At 38.9% G+C, this 22,187-nt stretch overlaps 1 protein-coding gene across 3 annotated transcripts in view; it reads right to left on the minus strand.

The window, feature by feature from the left end:
* Window positions 1-476: 476 nt before the first annotated feature.
* Window positions 477-22,187, minus strand: part of DPYD (dihydropyrimidine dehydrogenase) — a 367,570-nt gene continuing 345,859 nt past the window's right edge. For 2 of the 3 annotated variants that reach the window (XM_074832563.1, XM_074832565.1), the window contains 3 exons: window positions 15,591-15,734; window positions 4,658-4,798; window positions 477-1,926 (listed from right to left, as the gene is read on the minus strand). In XM_074832563.1, the coding sequence (XP_074688664.1) occupies window positions 1,756-1,926; window positions 4,658-4,798; window positions 15,591-15,734 (456 nt within the window). In that variant the 3' untranslated portion in view covers window positions 477-1,755. Of the gene's footprint in view, window positions 1,927-4,657; window positions 4,799-15,590; window positions 15,735-22,187 lie in introns of those variants that run through there. The other variant, XR_012624149.1, reaches the window with a different exon arrangement.

Consider the following 22,187-nt stretch of genomic DNA (forward strand, 5'->3'; position numbering starts at 1 on the left):
TTTCTAAGCAGTACAACTATCTGTTGCTCTTTTCATCTGAGTGTGAAAAATCCACAATGATGAACAGAAAAATTAAAGTATGATGAAAAGGCTATTAGTGGAGACACTAGGCTTGAGCCTGCCAAGGGATCTCATCAAGCAAGCCCAAAATGTCAGCAAAACAGTGCTGGTGGAGTGAGGATACTAAATGAAAGAACACTACAAAACGTTAGAGTGACACAGAGTGTACATATGTGTGCGTGCATGCGTGTGTGCATGTGGGGAAGGGATGCAAAAGGAAGACAAGTCAAAGACAAAGGGGGGCAAAGAGCATGCTATATTCTGCACTGTAGGCAATTAACGGAAAGAGGTACACATGAATTAACTCATTAATGATTCCTGGAGTGAATCTTAGAGATCATGAAACACTACCTGACAAGCCTCTACAAGAAAAATCTGTTTAGTAAATGAAAAAAAACACCCCAAACAAACCCAAGTTGGTTTCAACATTTATTTATAATTCAGTGCACAGTTCATAAATCAAGAAACAAAAGTCAGGGTATATTTTTAATCAAAGCTTTTGGTGATCACAATATAGTGTATATAAAATTGAATTGATAGATCATCTTTTATTATTATGAAACTAAAGGCTTTGTATTCTTAAGTGGAGTAAAGCAGACAGCAATATGTTCATATTAGAAAGTTCCTACTGTGAATGAAAAATTGATTAAAACTGAGATATTGTTTAGCAAGACAGACAAATCCATATTTCTTTTTGGTTGTGAAACTATTGTAACCATACATAACCAATAAGTATGAAGAATTGGCACTGAGGGAAATCATCCTGCCAGTTTACCCGGTGTGTCTGTGTTTGGCAAATGCAGTCTGCAGGGTGTGTATTCCGTTTGCACGTAATCAGATCTCTGACCTGTAACATGTACATTCTGGAACATTAATTGGCACAATTAAAAAGTTATTTAGAGGATGAGCTTGGAGCAAAAAATGTTGTCACATCTCGGAATCCTGAAATGCAACCCGGACTTCATAATAAGCTGGTTTAACCATTTTTAGAGAGATGATATGAGTGTTCTCTGCGGGAGAAAAGTAACGATCGAGCTACCCATGCAACACAAAAATCTGAAGAGTCCAGCATGTGTCAGTGCACAGCAAATTTATTCTATAAAGTGACTAGTGTGAGAAAGAATTAGAAAGGATTATAAAAATACACTACCATATGCTGTAGTAGTTGAAAGTGATTAATCCAGTTCTTAAATCCTATTTTAAACTCCCTTTCATTTCTTCCCATAGAAAAATAGACGCCACATTGCTTTGTTTGAATGCTATGTAGTTAATTACATCTTCTAAGAAACTCTTTTAAAACTGAATGTAATGTTTAATTACAAAATGCCTCCTTGAAAACAGTTAGCTTGTACACTGATTTGCAGTTCATTAAAAATGCTTTCTTAATTATATTTACAGCCAGAAAATACATAGAGATTAAAGAGTCTATAGAGAAATTTTGAAATTACAGCATGACTTGTAAGGAGAAAGTTACACTTCACACAGTGGACAACTGACAGCTATGACTGACTAATTGCTGCCTTTCTGTAATTTCAAAAATTAATTGTTGTAAAAATAATTGGAAAACAGCGTTCATTGTAACGGCTATCAATATTACATTTTTTCATAGGAGTAGATTTTTCAAGGACTAATTAGAAAGCAAATCAATTGCATCAAACAAGTGTAAAGTTCACATTAGCTGTTGGACTGATCACCTCAACACGCGGGGTTCACGGCTAAGGGCAGCCCGCGCTTTGGTTCGTAGGGTGTTGTCCTGGAAACCATGCGGATGCAGTCGATAACAGGGCAGACGCTGAGACAGAGGGTGCAGCCTGTACAGCTGTCAGTAACCGCGGGCAGGTGGGTTTTGGGATCAAACTGGATAGCCTGTGAACAGGAATAAACATTATTGATGTCACTCACAGAAAAGGTCAAAATTGCTCCCATTTTAGTGTCTGCATTTCCTGTGCTACAGCACTTGGAGACATCTTGGTGTGATTCTGCACTGCAGCTATAGCAACTGTTCAACTGGCAGGGAACTAAACAACCCCCCCTCACAACACTTTAAAATTAGAAATATGGGCCAAATAATACCTCAGTGAAAGCTCACAGGTCACCAGGGCTGGTTACAAAAGGAGGAATTTGGCACATGATGTTTAAACTCCCAGAGGGATATTTCTCCTTTGCATGAAGGAAATATTCCATAAGACAGCAATTTGCCAGGGTTATTGATTCAGAGGAGACATCAGACCATGCCTGTGTGGCTTCAGCACAACGCTGGCCACAACGTGTTCTTTTAACTTTTATTTTCAGCATACCATAAACAATTTAATTTAATAAATAGTAGAGAAAAACACAGCACGCTGTGCCTCATATGATTATTTTCCTCTGCAAATCTTCAAAAGGGATATATGAGTTTTGGGCAGGCGGAGCTTGCTTAGTTCTCATGTTTCCATGCAGTGAATCCTCATTACCAATTAGGGTGATAAGTGTATTTGAATGTGAAATAAGAATTGCAGTCTCAATGAAATAAACTCCTGGTATAATAGAAATGGCAAGTAAAAGCAAAAACAAAAGCATCACACGACCGCAAAAGCTTCAATATCTGAGAAACTAGCCTAGGAAAGTAAAAAATAAAAAAATCCCACCGCTGAGTATCTACTTTTAAGAGTTTTAGGAAGGAAAAATCAGGCCTGAAAGCTGAACTCGCTTCTCAGCAAACAAGTGGTGCCTTAGCAAATCTCCCTAACCACCTTCAGCAACTGGGGGAGCCAGGGAGGAGGTGGGAGGGACGAGGTGGTGCTGCAGGTGGGCTCCAAAGGCAGATTTGTGGCATTTGGGGTTTCACTACTAGAAAAGCACAGAAGTTGCTGTAGCAACCAGCAAGGGCATGAAGTAGGTACTAACTGCTCTGAATCTACAAGTTTTAGTTTAGCTTGAGCACAAAGAGAGCTTTGGTTTGTGAGCATTTAAGGACTCCTTCCTCTCTCCCTAACAACAATGCACATCCTGAAAGGTTGTTCGAAGAGGGAGAGGAAGTCAGGACTACAGTGCTAACTTTAAATTAAGGAAAGCTTTTTTGTTGGAGTCATACAAGGTGATAGCTCTGTATAGTAGCATGGATATTTTTGAAACAAAGAGAAGCATAAAGCAGATGCTATTTTGAAGGGGGGGGGGAGAGTTTGATTTCTTTGCAATTTTTTGCAATTAATTTCTTTTCAATTTCCTTAATTAATTAAGGAAAAAACATTTTTTTGTGCTTAGAAAAACTCCTGGAGTTTTAAACTTTGGTTTCTTTTCGTGCTGATTTTTTTCTTTCCAGTTATAGAAAAGGAAGTTTTACTAAATATAAACAGTCTTTTGCTCTCCAAGGGCTATATCCTCTCCTTCACTGGGAAATCTGATGGAAGGAGAAGATGAGAAGATTGCAGTGTCAAGAAGAAATTTAGACAGTTAAAAGGCTACTGTAGTAATCTAATCTGGTATAAATGCAGCATTAATTTTCTTGTATCAGTGGAAATAACATGCCTACCTTTGCTCTGACACTTTGTTTTTTAATTGCAGGAGTTGATTTTAAATGGGAAGACTTTTTTCTTTGTATGTCATTAAATTCATCAGACCTACTACTGATTAGAGTGGATTAAGGATAAACAGAAGGTTATGGTGTTCAGAGGAAACTTGGTGCTTAGTTAAAGTATTTGTTTTTGACAAACTATTCTTGGACTGGGATGAATGCAAAAATTCATGTAGAAATTATTGCTCACTGTATATTGGATTCCATGGAAGTTATGCTAGACCATATTTTGGTTTTCTAAAACAATGTGAGGCCTCCTGTACTGCCCTTTTTACTGCAGACCAGTCCATCAGCTCCAGTGCCCATGACCAGGAATGGCACATAGAAATGCTGATACATTTCATACAATTTATGCTACCGTACTGAGCAGAAATCAGAGAAATACTTTGCTGCAAACAGGAGCCCCAGCTCAAAACTGTGCTATTTTCTGGTCACAATGATTTCTGCAAACTTCAACCTGCTTCTCTAAAGCCTGGCAGCTATCCTGGAGAAAGGATTTGCACCGCAATCAAGATCAAAACAAAAACTCACCTGCCTGAAACCTGAATTAGTTCAAGTTCAGTTACACTGACAGAAGAAGGACTAGGTTTCTTAAAAAGCATTTGGCAATCAGAACGGCTCTTGTCTCCTTATATTCCCTTGGTGGGAAGGGATGCATTCTTTCCTTTCTTCCTCATGTACTCAAAGAACAACATTTACTGCCATCCGACTTGGGTCTCCTTCATTTTCCTCCTCTTAAAAAGAATCCCACTTCCCTCTTGCAGTTGGGGAGAGACTGGGAGAGTGACCCAGAGCGCACCAGCGAGATGTGGTACACTCTGCACAGCCCTCCAGAAGAAGCCATGCTGGGCGGTGTTCTCATCACCACGCAAACAGCTCAGGCAGGGCTTGCACGGCATAGCCTGGGAGTGTGCTGGGGTTCAAATCCAATATTTTAGACATCTGTTTTTACCACCTGCTCATTAACAGAAGGTGGATTCATTCTTCCCAGCAGCAGAAAGATAACTCATTGTGCCTTTCTGCTAAGTACAGCTGTGTTCTTACCTGGTAGCCAGAATCATTACAGGTCATGTAACATTTGCCACAGTTGATACACATTTCCTCGTCAATCAGAGCCACGACTTGCTCTGTGTTGCAGAGCTCACCATATGTTCCAATATACTGCAGCGCTTTTCCAATTACATCCTAGGGAAAAAAAAAAAAGTTATCGACTCATTTAGAGATACCTAAGCAGTTTCTATAGCTTCACAGGAGTACTCTCTAGTACTTGGATATGGAAGACTTGGCCATGCATTGTGATGATGTTTAGGATTTTTCTTGTAAATTTACAAGTTGCAGACCTTCATAACTTCTGTAAAATATGAAGAATGTTCCATAGAGGCACATTTTGAATGTAGGCATTATTAGAAGTATATATTTACATACAAACACGTTCTACAAATAGTTTACACATTTAGTACTTGATTTGGAATGTGCTATTGTTTCGCCATTATTGCGTGAAACTTCAAGGAACAAAATGGAGCACGAAACAGGAGCAACATGCTACAATCAGACCGTCCTTGGTCATTTCTCATTAGCACAGATTTAAGAACTCACAGCAAGAAAAAAAAGGGCATGATCACATAAACTGACAGAACAATAATTGCTTTTCTGTCTTTAGTAAAATGCACACATGATCATCAGTTTATTGCAAATTTTGTACAGAAGTAAGCTGTGAGTCTAATCCTTGCGAGACTTGATTCAGTTCTGTTAACTTCACAGAGAGGAATTTGTGGCATCAACCTTACACATCTGTGCTGCAAAAGTAAAGGTGTATGGCAGGACAGCATATGGGTACATACCACAAGGGGAAGACATGCCCTTTAAAAGAAGTTGTTGGAGACCTACCTGATGCAAACCATTTCTACTTTATATCAAGGGAAAATGCACAGTGCACTGGCAGTTCAGCTTCACTGAGTCAATGGTAGAGATGGGGCAAGTCCCAGGTCCTTTGGACTACAGCTATCCCTCAGTTAAATTAATTTAACTTGTGGAAATATAGCACAGATTATATACATGACTGCATTTCACTCTGTGGCACTGTATTGGTTGCCTAGACATTTTGTAAGTTTACTAAACACGCTTCTACAACAGTTCCCATGTTGCAAAACAAGCTCGATTTTATGTGCAAGATTCTACACTGTTAAGATAAAGTTTGGCTCAGTAAAGTAAGGTTATGTGATGCAACAATACATTTTACTTTTGCTTTAAAAAGGGGTATGACTGTTAAGTATTAGAGAAATCTCACTGACAGGAGAGCAGAACTGGTTTCAAAGTCGTTCTACCATAATAAACTAAGAAGTCATTATGATTTTGATTATGGAATTTGATCCAAGTCAATTGCAAAATGCTCAAGATCAAGCCAAATATGAGACACAGACAAGTCTGCCCAGAATTATAAGCTTATAAGAATTATAGAGCTTTGGTCTTGCATCACCAGGAAACATGATAAGGATTTATTTTTGTATTCCATTTATCAATAGTTTTTGAAGAAGCAATACTTACCTTATTCCTATCAGTCAAAAAAAAATTCTGAAATAATTAGCAACCATTTTAAATGTGTAGTAGTATGCTACATTTAACCTGTATAATTTAGAATCGCATACAAGTTCTATATATTCTTCTCAATTCTCACTGTAGAAGAACTGGATTATAGTAACTGAAATTTTCATTGCATACCTTATTTTGGGCAGCCTTACTTTCAAACAAACTAAGCATCCCTAATTATTCCTATGCCACATCAGAGCAACAGGATAATATGTCTTTATCAATGTTAGGTCTAAAGGAAAACTCTGCTATGTGAATTAAATGAAATAATGAGTCCAACTTTGTCTTCCCAAGTCTGCTGAGAACTTGCAAGAACAGCTCTACTTCCCGAATGAATGACTCCCATTCATCTCAGTGAAGTTTTAACTTTAAGGCCTACCTGGCCTTCAGCACTTATATTACAATAGCATCTTTATGCAATAAGACAAATTTATTTTTTCGCTGGATGCAGTGGTAGGATCTATGAAGTTGCTCTTAATGAGTGTTGAAATAGGAAATTCAACCATATCCTAAGCCCAGGAAGAAGGACAGGAAAATTGTACTGTTTTCTTGTTGCAAAAACACTCAAATGTTTCTCTGCGCCAAACCCCTAAGTTGCTGACATGTGAAACACCTTGGTTGCATTCATTCAATGCTAAAAGCCTTCCAGTTCTTCTCAGCAACATGTAGAGAACATTAATGCTCTTCCAGCATAAACCAGCTATGGCATATTGCTAAAGGCAACATAATGAGTGTGGACAGATGACTGTAAGTGAGCAAGTTATCACAGCTTAATGAGTTAGCACTCATCAATAGAGCTGTGCAAGCTGAATATGTGCATGGTCCAAATTGACTGCAAATTTGAAGTAAAATCTGTTTGCTTAAACCACTGTAAAAGGTCAATTAACTACTATGGAAGTGTTTCAGCTAATACTTTTTACTTTGGTATTGCAAAGGACTAGACTTGAACATACAGCCCTTTACTGTGCCTCCACTGATGAGCTACAGTAACTAACTCAATCAAATGTGATCTCTTAGGAATGTCTCACACCCCTGTATTTTCCTTTCCATGTCTTACTCAGAAAAGTTCATGGATTTACTGGGAATTGCTCAGCACTTTTCAGGTTGCTACAGTTCTCAGGTTTCTGCAGTCTTCTGTATCAGTTGAAAAATTGTAGTTGTAGAATTCAGCTCCAGCTTGTTTCAAGTCTCATGTAGGCTTGTCTGTATCGTACCTGCTACAGGTTTCAAAATACATGTGTTTTTGTGTGGTCTGCTGCCGCCAGCAATACTAAGTATCCTATAAGCCTCTCTTTCACGTATATAGCCCCCAAACATTCCACTGTATGTCACAAATGCACATGTCATCTGCTAGTACTGGTCTGTGCACTGATTGACATAGCACTTAGGGATATGGTGTAGTTGGGAACTGTCAGTGCTAGGTTAATGGTTGGACTAGATGATCTTCAAGGTCCCTTCCAACCTAGATGATTCTGTGATTCTGTGAAGAATTTGAAGAAATTATGTAAAACCTGTACAACATACAAAGAAGTAGCTTTCCACTGCCTGCTCATGTTGTAAAAGTATCAACAAGTGAGATTCCTGATAGTGAAGGGCTTTTTAATCTAACAAAAGCAGATGTTTAAACAGCATAGATAATTAACAATTTTCTCAGGGTGGTTCTGGATTTAGATTTGTATTCTTTAAATATTGTCTGGATGTTAACAAAACCCACAAAGGTCAAGCAGGTTGCAGAGATGGGATACTAAAATAATCATGGGATGGAGGGCCTTGCTTATGAGAGAAGACAAAAAGAGCCCAACAAGATGTTTAGCCTAGGAAGATGAAGGCAGAGGAGGCATATGATGTCTCTTCGTATATATACATCAGGGAGGGAGAAGAGCTATTTAAGTTAAATGACAATGTTGGCACAAGAACAATTATAAGCCAGCCATGAATAAATTTAAAGCTGGAAACTAGAAAAGGCTTTTTAAATGGGAAAGGAGTGAGGTGGTTAATGGCCTTCCAGAGAAGCAGCTGGGGGGCAGGAGAGAGACAGGCTAAGGTTTAGGATAACATTAGAGAGCTCAGGAAATGGTTGCTTAGAAGAACATGATCAAAATAGATTTTTCCAGCTACAAACTTACAAAGGGAATAACAGAACCAATGCATATGGCATGGTGATTTCTGAATTTGTAACCAAGTCTCACTTCTCACAGCTCTCAAAGTACACTTTTGGGGACTTAAAATCCCAAATAGGGAGGATGATGGCATTTTAGAGGCCTGAAAGTGATTTCAAAAGACTCTATCAATGATTTACTGCTCATTTACACTCCTGGGTGTTGTGTCTTTTAATCACTTCTTTCTCTTAAGCAAAAACTGTATCTCTATTCATTTGCAAAGTTTCAAGACTTTTACTGACTAAAAAAGCAATGGTACTTAAAAGATGTTTTGCAGGTGCACTCTTTTACAGCATCTCAAGCTATCTCAGAGCTTCTTGTTTCCATCAAATCATGAATGTTTGGAACAAAATAAACAGTGCAGCAAGAAATAATCAGCTTTCACTGTTTAAAGTGCAGTTTCACTCCAAAAAGCAACTGTCTAAAATGGCACTATGGGATTCCACACTTGGTATATCTCAATGGCCTCCAGAACAAATTTGCACTGTTTACAGTATAATGGTTTTTTTGCCAACTGCCAGACCTGCAAACAGAAGCCAGGTTCTGAAAGTCAAGCTGTGTTCTTTCTGGCTTATGCATTACCAGCAGCAATTAAAAAAAAAAAAAAAAACAAAAACAAGCTGGAAGTTAAATTTTGTCCTAAGTTACACCTTTGCAATCTCAGGGACCTAGACTGCTCCTTTGATTACTGCTGTGCTGTCCCACTCTTCTCAACAGAACTGTACTAAAATGAACTGGGAGAAGAATTTAGTCCTGCAACTGGAACTGGCAGGGAATTCAGTTGCTATGGAGAGAATCAGAGCAGAATCCATTAGTTTTATGTTACTAACGAGTACAGGAAAAAAAATCATTTTGTCACTATGCTAGGCAGATGTGGTTTTGAGTATACACAAGGAGCAGATCTGTTCAGTAGGGTATTATTTTAACAATGCTATTTTTATTACTATAGCTGCATTTTTAATGTTAATATATCAAACATTTTATGGTGATTAGCTTTTCATAAGCCATCATATTAGTTAAGCAATATTTGTAAATAAAATTCATGGTTCAGGTATGGTTCCTTCTGGGCCTTTTGTGTCCGTCTTCATGCAGACCACACTATAAAGACCACACTGCGCTCTAGAGATGATAAACATCACAGGCCTCTCATTAGTTCATTAGAAAGCCATACACAGTGCAGGGTACTGCATCCCATATAGAAAGTTCAAAGGGAACACACATGCTTGTCCTCTTCTTGCACTTTTTTGAGTCACCGTAAAATACATTGCATGTCACACCATGTTCAGGAGAAAGGGTCACTGACTGGGAACTTTGTGCACTGACAGCACTGACAGCAACAGCAGGTAAGGAAACAGGGTAGCCTTTAGATTACCAGAAGCAGAGGTCTTTCTGTTGTGAATAGCAGTCTGTCTTACGGACAGGCCTCAACCTCAGTCTTCAAGTCTCTGAGGGATCAGAGACAGCACGGAAAGGGGATGCAAAGGTTGCAAAGAAAGTAAATGTCTTTCTGTATCAGTGTTTCTCTCCATTAGGGAGATACCTGCCTTCCACCTGTCCTTTTTTGGTAATACGGGTGAGGTACTGTCAGAGAGAAAGATGAAAAGAAGAAATCTTAGAAAAAAAATTATGGATTAAAGAAGAAAAAGTCAACAGAATCCGAGGGTACATGACTAAGGTCAATTTACAGTAAAGTGGCTAACAAAAATATGTAATCTCATTAAAACTAACCTTACAGTGAAAGATTATAGATCCTTTGCCAATAGTTAAAAAGGTTATTAAACGTGCACTGGGTTTTAGGGACCTCTAAGCCTTGCTTCAGTAAAGCAAGTAAAATAGTTGCAGTACTAGCTAAAGAGGGGCTTACAAAATAACTCAAATTAACCTTTACTACATAATTCAATATGGCTTCTTTAATGAAAATTATGCCTTGTGAATCTATCACAATTCTTTATGAAGACTGTGAGGCAATAAATAAATAAAAAAAAAAACTGGTAAATTTTATGTTTCAGTAGGCCTCTGACACAGGTCTCTGACACAACAGAGTTCTGAAATTAAGTAGCCATGAAGCGGGATTGCAAGCTGGCTAAACAAAGAAAAAAGAGCTGGAATACAATGACCAATGTTCAGAAAAGGCAAAATATGAACACACTAGTGTCTCAGTCTTCTGATTTAGATATGCTTGCGTGCGTGTTCCAGAAAAAGGTTTGAACCAGAAGACTATATAGAGTTGATGCAGATTTTAGTTTAAATTAAAGAAAACACAAGGAATTTCATAGGTATTAAACTAGATGAACAGGTACTATCATGGTGAAAAAATCAGTTTGACAAACAGCGTATCAAAATAAGTAACTTTTGTTATTCTTGCCAACAGGTACAGTCTAGATAAAAGAAAGCTGCAAAAACACAGTAGGACACACCATGGACAGCTCACAAAAGCTTGATGTGCTGTCCTGACAAGAGACAAGCAAACTAGCAAGATATTATGATAGGAAATAGCACCATAATTACTGTAATGCTGTTCTTATATTAATCAGCCATGATCTGGAATACACAGTCATTCCAGTTTTACATAGAGAAGCACAGTGCCCTTCCTCTTACGGGCTGCTAGCACAATGGCAGCCTTGCAGAGGGATCTAGACAGACTGAAGCATTGGGCAATGATTAATGGGATGGAATTTAAGAAGTCCAAATGCTGGATTCTGCACCTAGTATGGAGTCATGCCAGGCCCAAGTATAAATTGGGAGAGGAGTGGCTGGAGAGCAGCCCTGCAGAAAGAGATCTGGGGTGCTGGTTGACAGCAGGCTCAACAGGAGTCAGCAGCGTTCTGTGGCAGCCAAGAGGGCAAACCACATCCTGGGGTGCATCACACACAGTATAACCAGCCAGTCAAAATAGGTGATTATCCCACTGTATTCAGTGTTGGTGTGGCCTCATCTTGAATACTGTGTGCAGTTCTGGGCCCCACAATTGAAGAAGGGTGTTAACACTTGAATGTATCCAGAGGAGGGCAACAAAGCTGGAAGGAATGTTCTGTGAGGAGCAGCTAAAGAGTCTGGGTTTGTCTGGTTTGAAGAAAAGGAGACCAAGGGGTGACCTCATTGCTTCCTATAGCTTCCTGAGGAGGGGAAGTAGAGAGGGAGGTGCTGATCTCTTCTCCCTAGGGTCCAGTGACAGGACATATGGGAATGGTTCAAAGCTGCACCATGGGAGGCTTAGACTGGACATTAGGAAACATTTATTTACGAAGAGAGTGGTTGAACACTGGAACAGGCTTCCTAGAGAGGTGGTTGATGCCCCAAGCCTGTCAGCGTTTAAGAGGCATCTGCACAATGCCCTTAATAACATGCTTTAACTTTATCAGCCCTGAATTGGTCAGAGAGTTGGACTAGATGATCATTGTAGGTCCCTTCCAACTGAAATTATTCTATTTTCTACCTATTCTATTCTATTCTATTCTATTCTATTCTATTCTATTCTATTCTATTCTATTCTATTCTATTCTATTCTATTCTATTCTATTCTATTCTATTCTATTCTATTCCATTCCATTCCATTCCATTCCATTCCATTCCATTCCATTCCATTCCATAATAGAATCACTTGAGGCAGTCCTTCTACAGTGAGAGCGGGGAGGGAAAGAGGAGGTTTGGACTCTAGGCTTTCTCCCCATATCTGAAGACTAACTTAAATTTGCTTAAACTGTCACATCTAATGAGAATATTCTCTGAGGTACTGTGATAGAGAAGGGATCATTATGGGCTACTGCAGGAGAGATTATTGCTGTGATACATGTTAGAGCAAATACTTGGGAGAAGCAGACTTAGAGTCCCATAAATTATGGGAGACACATGCATAGTTCCACCTGAAATATGCAACAGCTCCACGTTTATGATGAAGGTTACAATATGGTCTCTTCCAGACAGGCAAGTACAAGCTAAAACTACTCATGTTGAACCACCCAGATACATGCCAGGAAGGATCCAAATGGTACACCATTATGGCATAAAGGTGCTGTGCCTAGATCAATATACATCACCTCTTAAGAGGGTTTAATAGATTAAGGACAGCACTGGACTGAATGTGGCTAGATGCTTCCCAAGGCGCTGGCTTCCAGCTGGGTGCTTACGGCATCACATCAGCATAAAAAGACCTGCATATATGTATGTGCAAAAGACCATGTAAACATATCCGAACATACAAGGGTGAAAAATAGTTCAAACACAAAGAATTTAAGATTGAGGGGTTCTATGGATATGTTTGCAACAGGTAGAACAACATGTCATGCCCTAGCTAAGCTGACAAACGGAGCTATGCCAGAGTGTTTAAACTACCAAATAGGGCAATCTCTACAGCAAGATTTGTGGATTAAAAAGGGAAGAAATAAAACAAGCAGATAAATCGTGCCCGAATATTACAGTGTAGGCCCTGAAGGACAAAAACCTAAATTATTAGGAAAAACACACAGGAATGTATAAGGAAAGAAATTAAAGTAGTAAGGAGGTAACTTGAGGTAGGCAAATACATGAGTGGGAGATGTACAAAAATGCAACTGAAAAGATCCAGGGCACATCTCCACATATGGCAGAAATTCTGATATTACAGACAAGTGAGAAAAGAAGAAGCAACTCTGCTGAATATCAAAGCATGCAGTTTCAATTAATATTGAAAAATAAAGAATATAAAGAGAAAAGCCATGGGAAAAGCCATCCAAAAATTAAATTAGATTTTGGATAGTCACAGAGGGTTTTAAAATCTATAAAAAAAAGGGATTTTGGCAGCATGTGGAATTTAAACAAATGTTGGAATTTACATATCACCAACCCAACAGCCGATTAGACAGATGAGGGAGTTCTGGGCAGGCATCAGGAAATTTGCAGCAACCCTCCAAAAACACAATTGGCCAAAGCAGGGGTCATAGCTCTTTCAAGGACAGCTATCTCTCAGGTCCAATCAGCTTTCAAGCATACCTCTTCACTGCTCTAAAAAACTAGAGTTAGGCTGGGACTAGCTATAAGAGCTGACCATTCCCACCACCTGATATCCTAGTCTGAACTAACAGAACATATTCTCTCCTCTCTAGAGGGTCAGCCAAGACAGAACTGCTTGGAGACAGTCTGGGATTTGCAATTCTAAATGTGAATACTTCTTGGACAGTTACAAATAAATCACTCAAGTCTGAGCTCCTCTGCCTCTCTCTGTGGAGAATTCCTGATCAGGGAAGAGTATCAGATAAGTCACCTTTTTTCATTAAGCTTCACTCAGCTTCCTTAATGGATATTCTGAATCTTCCTGGCAGATTTTCTCTACAATATAATAATAGACGGATCTATTAATAATAAACTTTATTAAAACCTCCCTTTGTAGTTGTAAGTTCCCTACTTGAAGAAAAACCCAGGTATTTTCCTATTTCATAGTGGGCATCTCTCATTGCTGTTTTTCTCATGATGGTTAAAACATTCCCTTCTAAAGTCATGGTCAGACTGAAAGACTGTCAAGAATCAGCTCTGGTGGTTCCAACCTTCCTCTACTTGCTTCAGACTTTTTCAGTCTCATTTAAATGAAGTCGTGAGAAAGATGCTAACCTGATTTCTCTGGCTGAGGAGCTCCTCACAGACACCACATGAAAGTATTCAATGTCTTTATAAACAAAAGTTTTTGGTTTGGGGAATTAATTTTCCTCTTCCCTGCAGTAGGGCCCCTTTTATTCTTTTTAATCTATCTCCTACTACTTGGTTCTTTTTTGCTTTTGTACTTGGAGTTAGGCTTGATAAATTATTGACCTCAACTTTTTATTTATGTTTTTTTTAAGTCTTTATGTCTGTTTTTTCCTCTCGCTAAATTTCTTCCTTCATTCAGTTTATTTGCTTTTCGAGGGTATCAGTTTTTTGGTTTTCTGCTGTTTTCAGAAGTAAGCTATATCTCATTGAAAATGCAGTTATTGGCTGTTTCTTCTTCTTTTTCTTTTTCCCTACATCAATACTTTCCCTGCAAAGAGAACAGAACCGTAAAACCTCTGAGGTCAAGTAGGCTTTGAAAATGCTCACCATAGCAGGAAAAAAAAAAAAGAGTAGATTGCTGTTCTTTGGAACTTTTTGTATACATGAAGAAGGGAACCTCAGCACAAGAGGAAGAGAGTGATTTGCAATAGTGTGAAATAAACCAAAAGAAGCAGTCCAAAAAACTGAGAGAGGTCTACAGAAGTGGCAAACTATTTAACTCAAGATGACTCAAAATTTCTTCTTGGCTGGTTTTGCAGTTCTACCAGTTAGCTTGGAATACTGCATGTGTTTGTAAACTGCAAAATTCCCTGGGGAATTATGTGTTATTTTGAGCCACTGCTCGTATTGTATTTTACGTTTGGCCTTATTTTTGCAAGAATTCTTACGGGTCTGATCATACAGTGAAAGTTTTCTATCTGTAGATATCTTATATTCTCACACATATGAGGAAGACAGTCAACAAACTCATGAGATATAATTTTCACACTGCTTTATAAAAAGGCCTACATGATTATAAAAAAAATTAATTTTTTTGCCTGCTTCTTTTCCCTACTCAGACATGAAGTTTAAGTAAGGTCTGAAGTGAATGTCTAGAATAATTAACTTTTGACGTTTTATTTTATTGACATTTATTGGATACATAGGGGAATGGAAAAGCTCCAATGTATGGATTATGCAGTAGATGGGGTCACAGGTTTTATTTTCACCTTGACATTTACTCATTGTAGACGGTGGATCAGCTACTTAGATAAACATTCTCCAGCTTTAAAAGTTCAGTCTGAAAACCTATGACACAGGTTTCATATGTACTGAACACCAGCCTTTTCCATTGATCCTACATGAGAGATGGAGGTATTTAGCACATTGCAAGTAATCAAAAGGTATCATGCAAAACTGAGCTTACACTGTAGCATTCAAACTGAAAGAAATTGTTAGCAGTTCTACTTTGTTCTTCAAGGCATTACCCATGCCTTGTTCTACAATTACCATTCCATTGCCTGAATATCTTCATTTTGAAAAATGACATTAGGGAAATACCTATACATGTACAGCACAAATCATTTCCTATCGATTTTGGTTAAAAGCTAGAAAGTCTGTATAAATAGTTGTCTTTGACGCCCTCTAACAAGCTTAAAAGCAGTAATAACCAACTCAAGCTGCTAGAAATGACTGTGCATGTCAACTGCCTGATAGCTGATCATTTCTTATGCATAAGCGTGTATTTTTGTTACCCTGATTGCTGGAATGGGCTTCTTCGGAATGAAATGCTTTTTCTTGGGAAGCACAGCAGTCATGCTCTGTTCCTTCAGCTTAATCTTGTTCTCAGCTATTATCTTTTTGCGTTGTTCCAGGTAAGGCCCAAAACTAGGTAGTTTCTGAAAAAAAATCAGGAAACATGATTATGCTTAATGAATGGGTGAAGCAAAAAGGTGAGTCTGATCCCAAGGGTGAGATCCTAAGTCCTTGCTGAGTGTGACTTTCTTCTTATTCAGGAAGTTGAAATTGAAATCAGTGAGACTGTACCAGAGTGAGAAGTGAATAAAAATCAAATAGGAGCTTCAGGATCTGACTTGAAAATATATATTGAATATTAAAATATTAATATACCACAGCAGAAAAATAGCTGAATTGCAGGTCAGCATCCAACAGACTTATATTTCCCCATTGCATACTTCCTTATACATAAAATGTATCATTCTAAATAATTCAAATATGTAAGTTTATTTCTGTAGTACGTGGAAAGGTATCATAAAATTGTCAGTTTACTTAGAAGGGTTCCATCTTTAAGATTATTTGTATGGATATCTGAATATATCAATATATATATTTTTAAAGCTTACCAACATGTATTTTGCATTCTGATAACAGAAGGCTGTCTTGACCTGTCAAAGTAAGGCTAACAAACATCAAATGAAATGAAACACATTCTAATCTCCTAATTTACATCTACGTCCCACTTGCAGTCTTTTCTGCAACATTTAATCCTTGAACCCAATTAAGCAAATTCTTGAGGAAGATGTCACTGAATTGCAAAACTCATGTCTCACCCAAAACCATGAAAGTGCTGGTTCAGATTTCATAAACACCCAGCTTCCTGAAAGAAAAAGTCCCTTTGCTTACCTAGCAGAGACATGGACAACTGTAGTGTGCCACAATCACAGATTTAGGTGAATGAAAAATAGTAGAAACCATGGATTTTTGCTTGATGCAAAAGACCATGCCCTTCCTCCCCTGAAACTAGTTCCTTATTCTGCAAAGGTATTTTATCCACCTAACTAAACCCTGTTCAGAAGCTACTGCAGTACTGCAGAAACTAGCAGGTAGTAACAGGGGATACATAGCCTCAGCAGTTGCTAGCATTAATTCACGCTAATAATACAACCTCAAAGAGCATATCGAACAAGATACAGTACTGCTGTGGTTATCAATTTTTTAAGAGGTAATTTCAATGTGAATTTTAAAACCAGAATTATTTAAAAATTTAGAAATTATTATTTTTTAAAATGAAGTAAATCCAAAAGAGATTACCCTGCTCTTCAGCTAATCCTTAGGAGAAAAATTCCTCAATGAGCTCTGTCAGTCATGATACCCAACCTTGGGACCTCAGGCTTCTTGTTATGACAAATAAAAGCTTTCTTGGCTGCTAGGTTTTTGGCACTCTGAGCACACAGCCAGAGGGTGAAGTCCTGGAAATGCTTCCCTGCTTCCAAGATTTAACTTCAAGTCAGAAGAAGACTTGCAGTCTCATGGTGCTTTCCAGTCTCATGGTGCTCTCCTCTGCAGGCTGGGTCTGAGTTGTACTCTGGGACAAAGCCTCAGTCTAGGCAAATTCAAGACCGCAACTGTGGGGCATGTTGCAGACCCCATCCGTCCCAAATCTAGATGTAGCCTGAGTTTGCCCACCAGCAAAGGGCTCTTGTTTTGTCTGTTCAATGGAAACTTTGTTCCTGAATATTCAAGGGCTTCCTTACAGACATCAAACAAACTCTCCTTTCTCTGCAATTGCCATACATGATCTTGGAAAGGAAATGCTTTAGGATGTCTTAAAATAAGGCTTTAAATATTACTGCAGACAGCAGTAAGGTAGTGTCCTTACACACCAAAGTCAAATAAGACAGCAAAACCAGAATTATTTTAAACAGGAAAATGAGCAGAAGGAAGAATTTGTCTAATTTTAATCTAATCAATAGGCTCTAAAGCACACACAGACTCAATTCTTTATATGACTTTTAGAAAGCCTAAGACTTTTAGCAAAAATCTAAAAAATATAAATTTTGATAAAAAGTGTTCTTGTATGTCTGCTAGGCTGCATCAATTAGAAATACATTTTAGCTATGAATAAGTAGTAGCTGTGTCACTGAGAAACTATTTTCTCTCCATAATTTATGTGCTGATGCCAACAACTTCGGGCTTGAGAGGGCAGGAGACCTGATGACAAAGCGTTTTTGGACTCTTCCCTGTCTGGCCAGGAATTGAATTGCTGACTTTCAGAGTAGGTAGCGAAGCGAATTTCGCTGAGGTTTTAACTGAAGTAGTAGAGAGAGGAGACAGTTGTTCATGGCTTGACTGATTGAAGATCATCTTTGGAAAGAATAGCCAAATCTTTGCAGAATAAATCCTTTACTTTTCTGTTGTTTTAATGTATGCCCAATCTCCTAATTTCTACAGACAGAAATACTGAGTATATTAAAATGAAATGGGTGATCTAAGGAAAAGTGTGGAAGAATAATTATTTCTGTGTAGAGGTGCAGAGCAAATCACAAAGGCAATGAGTTAATTTTCTAAGCTGTGAGATGGAGGTATTTAGATATTTACATCTAACATAGCTGCATGTATGCACAGCATACATTTTGAAGTGTGCAAATGGCATCAGTACCATAATCCACACTTCATAATAGCATGCATGCAGTTAAATTAAGCTATATAATCTGTATCTTTTAAAAATAAATGACATTATGATTAATCTAGAAAACACACATCCAACCTTGGTCTTTGCTGTGCATTGCTGGTTTTCCATCAATAAACTGATTAAATGGAATTTAAAATAATTAAGAATCAGCTAGGTCTTAGTCCAGGTTTGGGCATACACAATGAACTTCCACTGACTTAACAGAAGGTGACTGTGTGCCCATACAAATGGTCTGGTTATTTTGTGTTTGGACTCTAGTAGTTCATAAGCAGCCAAGCCAAATTTCATCAAACAACACTGAAAACCAGCAATCTTTTCTATAACAATAAATAATACATGAAAATGTAGCCTCAGGATCTTAGGAGGGACTTATTGATGGTTCCCCTTATGAGTAATGCACAGATATAGGGAACGCTGATGAGACTTCTTATTGTTCAGAGCTGTGGTTTCAAATGTTTTGGAGTCAAAGGCTATATGAAATGGCAAGCAATATTTTAATGAAGCTAGTTATTGGATATAGCTGAAGTGGAAACATGTTGAAAGAACTGCTGAAGAGATGGATATTTAAGAGAGTTTAAAATTAAATCACCTCTAATCATTATAGGGGATACCTTCTTAAGAACATGGGGGATTTAATAGCACAATTCCCAATGAAAGTACAAACACAGAACTTGGTGAGTTTAACTCTGTTTGCTTTTGAAATCTTTCTACAGTATGTTGTGGGTTTTTTTTTTTTTTTTTAATTCCAGATATTTCAATGTCACTATACTCTTCACACACTGATATCTTTGTCATATCAACATCTGCCTAGAAAAAAACAATTAATATGAATATGTGGATCATAGCCAGTGCTTAGAAGATTGCAACAAGCAGAGTAATTAGATAATTCTTGTCTACTTATATATCTGTATCAGTGATGTCTATAGCCGCATTATTTGTATCCATCTGTCTCTATATAGCGATAATTCAATGTGTTTCTATTGGAGTGATAACATCAAGAATGGAAACAAAATAAAAATATTAAGCGGTATTATTTCATTGTTTATAACTGCATTATCACAAAACTGGAAGCTCGAAATACTGTGCTGGAGTATTTTACAGAAAGAAAGGAAAAATGTCCATGCCCCCCCGACTTCCAAAAGCTGACTTTTAACTGATGAACTGTAAATATCTCCAGCAACATTGTGATTTTTGTTTCAGTAGTTTCTCCAGGGATTCATCATTGATGAATTTGTTCTCACCAGAAAAGCTAAATCCTACTCATTTAAAGATAACAGTATCTTCCACTAAAACTGTCTCTATCCAGATATAAAAAAGCATTACCCTGCCAATGGAGAACTGACAACATAATGAATCAACAATGAAAACCTTAAGCTGGGAGAGCTTTAAGGTGAATAAGTCTGTTTTGATTATAATTTATTCATGGATCAATCTAAAGGTAATTGAGCATATTATGAACTAAAAATGGTGCTTGTTTCCTAATGGTAAAAAGTAGAGAGAATCCTCCACTTCAGATTGCTGCAATTTTTATGGGCACATCAGCAAGTAGCCTAACTAGTGGAACAGGCTAGTGAACAGGGAAGTGCAATATGTGTCAGACGACCCAGACTTTATTTCTAACTTTGAAACTGATCTGCTCCTTATTCTGGGAAAGTCCACATATGTCTCCATGATGTAGTCATGGGTTGCTTATTTGGGAGCTGTCTCCTACTAAGGGGCTGGATGTTATCTACTGTTAGAAGACCCACATTTCAGCTGGCACAGTGTATTGGGTTTACATGGCAAAGTTTTGGTAGCGGGGGAGGCTACAGGGGTGCCTTCTGTGAGAAGGTGCCAGAAGCTTCCCCTATGTCTGACAGAGCCAATGCCACCTGGCGCCAAGACGGACCCGCTGCTGGCCAAGGCCATTCCCATCAGCGATGGTGGTAGAGCCTCTGTGATAACATATTTAAGAAGGGGGAAGAAACCCCAACACAACGATAGCCAAAAAGCGGAGTGAGAATATGTGAGAGAAACCACTCTGCAGACACCAAGATCAGTGCAGAAGGAGGGGGAGGAGGTGCTCCAGGTGCCAGAGCAGAGATTCCCCTGCAGGCCATGGTGAGGCAGCTGTGCCCTGCACCCATGGAGGTTAACGGTGGAGCAGAGACCCACCTGCAGCCCGTGGAAGAGCCCACGCCAGGGCAGGTGGATGTGCCTGAAGGAAGCTGGGACCCTGTGGGACGCCCGTGCTGGAGCAGGTTCACTGGCAGGACTTGTGACCCCGTGGGGGACCCACACTGGAGCAGTCTGTTCCCAAAGGACTGCACTCCATGGAAGGGACCCATGATGGAGCAGTTTGTGAAGAACTGCAGCCTATGGAAGGACCCATGTTGGAGAAGATCATTGAGGACTGTCTCCTATGGGGGGGTGGGGGGGTGGGGGGGGGTGGCGGGGAGCCTGTGCTGCAGCAGGGGAAGAGTGTGAGGAGTCCTCCCCCTGAGGATGAAGGAGCGGCAGAGACAACGTGTGATGAACTGACCACAAACCCCATTCTCCGTGCCCCTGTGCCACTGTAGGGGGGAGGAGGGGGTAGAGAATCCAGGATTAAAGTTGAGCCCAGGAAGAAGGGAGAGGTGGGGGGGAGGTGTTTCAAAATTTAGTTTTTATTTCTCATTATCCTACTCTGATTTTGACTGGTAATAAAATTAAACTAGTTTCTACAAGTCATCTGTTTTGCCCATTACAGTAATTGGTGAGTGATCTTTCTGTCCTTATCTTGACCCATGAGCCTTTTGTTATATTTTCTCTCCCCTGTTCAGCTAAGGAGGGGGAGTGATAGAGCATCTTTGGTGGGCACCTGGTGCCCATCCAGGGTCAACCCACCACACACTGCCTAGGTACCATCATAAACCAAAAATAAGCAACAGTCTTCTACAGTACTCCAGTAGATCTGAAGTATATCCTGTTGGTATACGCTGATGATGGGACATCAAAAAGAACACTGGAAAAATACTAATCTTCATAAAAATTATCTTCAGGGAGCTATGGTCACAAGGTAAAGGAAGAACTTGCATAAACAATTCTACGGATCACTGGATCGTGGAAATCTGAGGTAGCTCTATCATTTAGCTATGAGGCAACATGTTTCAAAAATACTGTTTCCCTCATGTGTGAAGGATTTCCCATATTGAATATAATGTCATTAGCCAATTTCTTTTATACTTGAGTGTTGCCCCCAGTCCGAGGTATGAAGATGTGTATGCATTCATTCTCTAAATTCCTCTTGTGCACTTTCAACATGTGAACAATTTTAAGTGACACAGTGATGTCCCTCATGAATCTGGAAATGGAACTGAAGCCAAATTTTCTTATTTCACATACTTTGTATTTTTCAAGCATAGATGATTCTGGTTGCACATAGAAAAACTAGATGAGAACAAGATGAAGACTGAAAAATGTCTGACAAACTGAACTGCTGAGAGTTCAAATTGCTCTACCGAAATATTCTATACTGGTTGCAGTAGAGATGCAGCAAACAAAGGCCCACATACTCTGTAGCTGTGCAAATGGATGGATAATTGTTACACCAAAACTTTGTCATGTAGTGGCAAACACACGTGTGTTCTAAAACACTAGTGTGTTTTAGAAATCAAACAACAGGTGACTCAATATTTCTTCTCTGTGGCTTGTTTTTCTGAATAGATCTTTCTCTGACTTAATGAGCAGCTTTCCCTCAGAGAAGGAGAGAAAATAGGAGGAGAAGAATACAAATTCTCTAAATGATTGGAAAGGACAAAGGTGGTCAACTACCTTCAGAGAGTGGTCGAGATTGGAAGGGACATCTTGAGACTATCCAGTCCAGCCTCCTGCTCAGAGCAGGGTCAGCTACAGCAGGTTTCACCAGTTTGTCTATAAGGATGCTATGAGAGACAGTGTT

Source organism: Strix aluco, chromosome 8, assembly GCF_031877795.1.
Source record: "Strix aluco isolate bStrAlu1 chromosome 8, bStrAlu1.hap1, whole genome shotgun sequence".
Lineage (NCBI taxonomy): Eukaryota > Metazoa > Chordata > Aves > Strigiformes > Strigidae > Strix > Strix aluco.